This window comes from Haliaeetus leucocephalus, unplaced genomic scaffold (genome assembly GCF_000737465.1).
Source record: "Haliaeetus leucocephalus isolate CR32 unplaced genomic scaffold, Haliaeetus_leucocephalus-4.0 Scaffold186, whole genome shotgun sequence".
Lineage (NCBI taxonomy): Eukaryota > Metazoa > Chordata > Aves > Accipitriformes > Accipitridae > Haliaeetus > Haliaeetus leucocephalus.
Window position 1 is genome coordinate 818,355 of NW_010972622.1, and position 5,917 is coordinate 824,271.

General features: G+C 65.5%; 1 protein-coding gene across 1 annotated transcript in view; it reads right to left on the bottom strand.

Moving 5' to 3' along the window:
- Positions 1 to 30: 30 nt before the first annotated feature.
- SMARCC2 (SWI/SNF related, matrix associated, actin dependent regulator of chromatin, subfamily c, member 2) overlaps positions 31 to 5,917 on the bottom strand; it is a 9,352-nt gene continuing 3,465 nt past the window's right edge. Inside the window, exons 3-26 of the mRNA XM_010565179.1 lie at positions 5,812 to 5,897; positions 5,409 to 5,490; positions 5,237 to 5,329; positions 5,067 to 5,136; positions 4,840 to 4,909; positions 4,643 to 4,718; positions 4,423 to 4,554; positions 4,211 to 4,326; positions 3,968 to 4,092; positions 3,799 to 3,858; positions 3,665 to 3,702; positions 3,248 to 3,378; positions 3,079 to 3,150; positions 2,875 to 2,988; positions 2,623 to 2,776; positions 2,399 to 2,491; positions 2,050 to 2,169; positions 1,918 to 1,980; positions 1,581 to 1,839; positions 959 to 1,120; positions 814 to 878; positions 594 to 723; positions 338 to 504; positions 31 to 234 (exon numbers count right to left, since the gene is read on the bottom strand). Of these exons, the coding sequence (XP_010563481.1) occupies positions 31 to 234; positions 338 to 504; positions 594 to 723; positions 814 to 878; positions 959 to 1,120; positions 1,581 to 1,839; positions 1,918 to 1,980; positions 2,050 to 2,169; positions 2,399 to 2,491; positions 2,623 to 2,776; positions 2,875 to 2,988; positions 3,079 to 3,150; positions 3,248 to 3,378; positions 3,665 to 3,702; positions 3,799 to 3,858; positions 3,968 to 4,092; positions 4,211 to 4,326; positions 4,423 to 4,554; positions 4,643 to 4,718; positions 4,840 to 4,909; positions 5,067 to 5,136; positions 5,237 to 5,329; positions 5,409 to 5,490; positions 5,812 to 5,897 (2,682 nt within the window). The remainder of the gene's footprint in view (positions 235 to 337; positions 505 to 593; positions 724 to 813; positions 879 to 958; positions 1,121 to 1,580; positions 1,840 to 1,917; positions 1,981 to 2,049; positions 2,170 to 2,398; positions 2,492 to 2,622; positions 2,777 to 2,874; positions 2,989 to 3,078; positions 3,151 to 3,247; positions 3,379 to 3,664; positions 3,703 to 3,798; positions 3,859 to 3,967; positions 4,093 to 4,210; positions 4,327 to 4,422; positions 4,555 to 4,642; positions 4,719 to 4,839; positions 4,910 to 5,066; positions 5,137 to 5,236; positions 5,330 to 5,408; positions 5,491 to 5,811; positions 5,898 to 5,917) is intronic.

Sequence of the window (5,917 nt, forward strand, 5' to 3'; positions counted from 1 at the left end):
GGGGGGACACAGCAGGGCGGGGGGGGGGCGTCAGCAGGGGATGCTAGAGTGGGGGCAAGCGCCTGGCTCCCCCTCCCCATTGCCACCGTTATCACTCACGGCCTCGCGCTCCCGGTCCATGATGGTCTCCAGCTCCTCGAAGTGCCGCAGCTTGATCTCCAGCTTCTTCATCTGCGTTTCCACCAGCAGTGCCACCAGCGACTTGATCTTACGCTCCTCCACTGCTGCCAAGTGCTGGGGGTGGGGGGGTGTGTGTTACCAGAGGTGGGGGGAGTGTCAGCACCCATGCCCAGGCTTCACGGCCCCCCCGCCCTGAGCCCTGACTCCAGCCCCTCACCTTGGCCTTCACGGCAGCAGCGGCCAGGGCAGCGGCGGCAGCAGTGGAGAGGTTCCCCTCGCCGATGTCCCGCTCCACCTTGGCTTTGCGCTCGGCCTCAGGCTCCGGTGGCTCCTTGGGCACCTCGTCCGGCCCTTCCTTCGCCTCCTTCTCCTTCTCTGGCTCCCCTGCGGCAGGGCGGGGGGCCGTGTCAGCAGGGCAGAGCTGGGGGGGGGGCTCAACATCCCACCCTAGCCCAGCCGGGCCCCCCACTCACCTGCACCATCACCATCACCCTTGTCGGGCTCCTTCTCGCCCTCTGCCTCCTTCCCCTTCTCCTCCTCCTTCTTGGGTGCCTCCCCGGCCTTCTCCTTCGCCTCCTCCTCCGCGGCACCATCCCGCGGCTCCTGGGGAGGGACCGGCCCCGTGGCTGCTTGAGTCCCCATGCCAGCCACCCTCCCCAGGCCCCCGCGCCCCCTCCCCAGGCCACCCAATACCTTGGCCTCCTTCTTCTCCTCTGTTGGCTGCGCCTCTGCCCGCACCTCCTCTGTGCCACTCTCCTCTGGGGACACAAGCGCAGGGTCAGGCCCCATTGCTGCCCGCCCCAGGCCTGGCAAACTCATCACACTGACCCTGCCTCACCTATCCGCTCCGGCTCGTCTGAGGTGGTGCCGGCGATGCCGCTGCTCTCCAGCCCGAACGCAGGGTCGGCCTTGCCTGTCACCTTGGCTGCTTCCTCCACCTTGCGGACATGGGCCTCCACCAAGGCCGTGGGCACCTCCTCCTTCATCTTGGAGAACTCCTCTGCAGGGCAGTGCCGTGGGCCCTCAGTGGGGCCCCCAACACCCCTTGGAGCCAGCCCTGGTCCTCAGCAGTCTGTATCTTTTGGGGGGCTTGTCCCATCCCCTCATCAGGCTCATCCTGCCTCCCCACAGGACTTGTCCTGCCTCGCTACAGAATGCCCTATAGGACTCATCCCATCTCCTCTTAAGAGTTATCCTGCCACCCTGTAGGACTCCCTATAGGACTCAGCCCTTCTACCTAAAGGACTCTCCCTCTCTCCCCATAGCACTTATCCATCACCCCATAAGACTCATCCCGTCTCCCTACAGAACTCATCCCATTCTCCTACAGGACTCCCCACAGGACTCATCCATCTCCCCATAGGACTCAGCCCACCTCCCTATAGGACTCAGCCCTGTCCCCCCCAGGACTCGGCCAGACCCCCACCCGCGCCATGCCCCGCTGGGAGGGGACGCATTACCCAGAGCCGACTTAGCAGCGGCGGAGGCGACGCGGGGGTCGACGACGGAGGCCAGGAAGGCGACGGTGCTCATGACAGGATTGCCGGACTGGCTGAAGGGGATGGGCTGGTAGGCCAGTGGCCCCAGGGAAGCCTCCGAGTCCTCCAGGTAAGGGTCCTCGATGGGCAGCCGCAGGAAGTGTAGGATGCACTCGTCCTGCGTCCGGCTGCCCACGTGCTCCGACACCTTGTTCCAGTCGTCCTTGTACATCTCCAGGGCCTGCGGGATGGAGCGGGGGGCTGTCAGCATGGGCTGGCAGTCCCATTGCCCCTCCACTCCCCATGGAGCCCCACTCACCTCCAGCAGCAGCAGTGTCTCCTGCTCCGTCCACTCCCGTGTGGCGCTGGCGGCAGCTTTGCTCTGCGGGGGGAAGAGAGGGGTGAGCGGCGGCAAGCGGGGGGCACGGGGACAGGGACAGGCGGTGCCCACCTTGGAGGGGACGTTCTTCTTGGTGTACATATCGGTGCGGAGGCCGAAGTTCTGCATGTCGGCTGGCTTCTCCTTGCTCTTGTCGGGGAAGTTCAGCATCTGCTGCGAGGCCGAGGTCTGCTGCCAGGGGAGGAGAGGGGACGCTGGGGACACGGCCGCGGGGGCTGGGCCGCGAGGATGCCGGTCCCCCCCACCCCATCCCAGAGAAGCCTTTGTGTCCCATCTCGTCACGGTGTCCCCCCCGCGTCCCTGCTCCCCGGGGCAGGGCGGCATGCGGGGCGCGAGGGGGAGGAGGGAAGGAGCCTTCCTCGGCCAGCGGCGGGGGGATGGACCCCAAGGAGCCGCCTACCAGCTCCGGCTTCCCCTTCACCGTCTCGGTGACGAGGTCTTCAATCTCTTTGCTCTTGCGGCCCGTCTTGGCGTCGCCGTCGCTCTGCCGGCCCTGAGGCACGGATCGAAGCTGTGCGATCCCCCCACCCCCCCACCCCACCCCACGCCCGGCCCCCGTGGGGACCGGGGGAAGGCAGAGGGGGGACACGGCTGGGCGACGAGCGGCCGCCTCCGCCCACCCACCTGGGGTGTTTTGGGCTGCAGCGGCACCAGCCCCGAGGGCGTATCGGCCAGGACGTGGAAGTGGGAGGTTGGCGGGGGGCCCATGGGGGTGGGCCGGCTCTCGGCATCCACCTGATAGTTGATGAGGCCCCACTGCTCCAGGAAGGCGTGGACCCTGTGGAGAGCCAGGGCTCAGACCCCGCCGGTCCTTCTGCCAGCACCAAGGTGCCAAACCGATCCACCCCTCCACAACCCCACCGGCGCCGGACCCACCGCATGATGGCACAGACATCCCCGGCCAGGTTGCGGCGGCACGCCGTGGAGGTCAGGTACTCCTGGGGGTTGAGCCGGTACGTGTCGATCATGAAGTTGCGGTATGCCAAGTATCTGGGGGAGAGGGGCAAGGTGTCAGTGCTGGCTGCGGCCCCACCAGCACCAGGAGGGATGGGGAAGGGGTGAGTGGGGGTTCGGCCTCACATTTCAGGGGTCTTGGATTTATTCTTGCCATTGAAGAACTCGGGCAGGGCTCGGCGCTCGATGGCGTGGACGCTGCAAGACGAGACGCTCAGGGAGGGCCTGGCCCGGCAGCCACACACTGTCTGGCTGGTGCCCTGTGGCACCGTCCTCACCCTCAGCTGTCCTGTACCTGTTGTAGTCGAACCAGGCGGCGTAGCTGGGGATGATGATGTGGTGGGTCTGTTCCGTCACATTGTCCTCATGCAGGTCGGGGTTCTTGGCCTGCTCCCCCTTGCTGCCAGTTCCGTTCTCCTCCTCATCCTGCCAGAGACCAGCACCACATGGGCATGGGGGTCCTGAGCCCCCCTTTTGGATCCTTCCTCATCCTCACTGAGAGCAGCATGAGTCCAAAAGCACAGGGCAAAACTACGTGTGGCCCCAGGGATGACAGGAAGGGCAGAAAAGGGCCCTTTTGTCCCCAAAAGAGGGACAAGGAAAGAGGGATAAATAGGCGACCATCCAGTGATGGTGACTGCCGTGCTGGGGTGGGAACATCTTCCCTGGAGGAGTGCTGGGCTGGGGAGGAGGGGATGGGCCTGGGCCTCACCTTGCCAGCTGTCTCCATGCTTTCGTCCTCCTGTTCATCTGGAAGAGAGGAGAACAGGGGCAGGTTTGGGCACCGCCAGGTCTGTGGTGCCAGGGGACCTGTCCTGGCACTTGGCCCCGGTGCCTTGGACTCACCCAGGTCTGTCATGGTGCCCCCCTTGACAGGCGCAGACTCCGAGTCCTTCTTGGTGTTGACTGCAGCAGAGGGAAGCGGTGCTGAGCACCCCAGGGATGGGCCCCCACCCCAGCCCACACTTGTGATGAGGGGACCCCGTGGGGGGGGCTGCTGGCCCCCCACCCTGACCTGTCTTGGGCAGGGTGACCTCCTCCACGTTGGGGACGGGCGAGGGCTCGTCCATGTCCTTCGTCAGGTCCTCCTGCTCCTCCTCACGGTGCCCCCGTTTGGATTTGTTGTAGGGGGTGGAGGGTCTGCAAAGGGAGAGACCCCCCGTGTTCCAGTCACCACCGCACCCCAGGGCCCAACTCCCCACAGCCCCTGCCCCGGGGCTGGATCTGACCCTGCCACCCTGCCCCAGCCTGGGCTCACCCCTTCTTCGCGTTCTTCTTCTTGGCCTCTGGGGTGGGAGAGGGGGAGGGCGAGCGCTTTCGCTTCTTGTAGTTGCCTCCCTTCTTGTCCCGCCTGTCTGAGTCAGGGCTGTTCACCTGGGGGAGACAGGGGGTCACTGGGTCCAACTGAGTGGGATGATCAAGCAGAGACCCCCATTTTCCCCCGCCATGGCTTTGCCACCCCGCTCTGACCTCGTCTGTCAGCGTCTTGGCTGAGATCTTCTTCCTGCGGGCAACAGGGCTTTTCTCGTCCGTCACCTCGTAGTCCTCCTCATTCATCCACTCGTTGAAGGTGTCTGTGTCCAGGATCCACTTGGCGTGGACCTGCGGGGCAGGGGTGCAGGCGCGTCAGGCAGCCAGCAGGCAGAGGAGGGGGCTGCAGCCGCCATCCCAGCCTGGGGGACCTCGTTACCTTCCGGGGCTTCTCCGGTGTTGGGGCATCCTCTACAGAGGCCTCAATCTCGCTGGCAGGGATCCAGGTGTCATAGCTGCGGGTGCAGAGGAATGGGGTGAGAGCGGCATCCACAGTGGTGTGGGCGCCCTGTGGGCATGGGGAGGCTCCATCAGGCTTCAGCCACGTCCCCACAGCCCCCGCCCAGGCCCCCTCACCTGTCGGGGTAGTAGCCCCAGTGCAGCAGGACCTGCTTGTCGCGCTTCATGACCGGCCGGACCCACTCCTCTGTGGGAGACACAGAGCACGGCCAGCACTGAGCACAGACCCGCTGTCCCACCAAGAGCTGCCCGTGACGCCCAGCACGGCTCTGGCCCCCAAACACCACGCCCCTCCCCAGTGTTTCACCATGAGCTCGGAGCAGGGGGCTCCCCCTTGCACCCACCTTCCTCCAGGTTCCCGGGGACAGGACAGACAATGTGGGATGCGTTGCTCTTGTCCTCGGTCACTGTGCCCTGCGAGGAGAGCGAGGGAGTGGGTCCGGGGCTGAGTGCCCGGGATGAGGTGTTGGATGGGCCCCCACCCCATGCCCCCCACCCTGGCGCTGCCACTGACCTGGTGCCTCTTGACGATGTCTTTCAGCTTGCTCAGCAGCTTGGGCTCGATCTCCTGGTGCAGGAAGATGTTGGGCCGGGCCAGGCAGTTGTTCTGGAGAAGGAGAGCAGAGCGGTGAGTGGGTGGGGGAGAGGGGGGGCCTGGGGGGGGGGGCAGGGGCGGCGCCTCCTACCTGCACCAAGGATTTCTCGATGGTCATGAACATCTCCACGTTGCGGTCCATCCGCGAGGGATTCTGGAAATCGAAACGCCGCCTTATTGGAAGAAAAGAGCGACTCTCATGAAAGCCACAGCTCAGGTCTCCTCGTCAGCATCCAAAGCCTGGGGGGGTGGGGGGGACACGCGCCTGAACCCCATCAGGGGTCCATGGTGACGGGAGGGGGGACATTCCCCAGCACCTGCTTGCTATGGAGGTGGGTGCCCTACAATCAGCCCACCCCTGTGCAGCCCCTGGCCGAGGCCACCCCAGAGCATTCCCATGGAGGGGACCCCCCAACCTGGCCCTGTGACCCGGCCCCCCGGCCCCCTCCTGCTCCCAGGACCCCCAGCCCCAACAGGCGCAGGCGGGCGCTCACCATCCTTGGTCGCTCTTGAATTTATAGGCCGCTGCCAGGATGTGGCACAGGGCTCCTCCCGCCTTGAAATCCAAGAAGCATTTTATCTGTAACGGGAAGAAAGGAG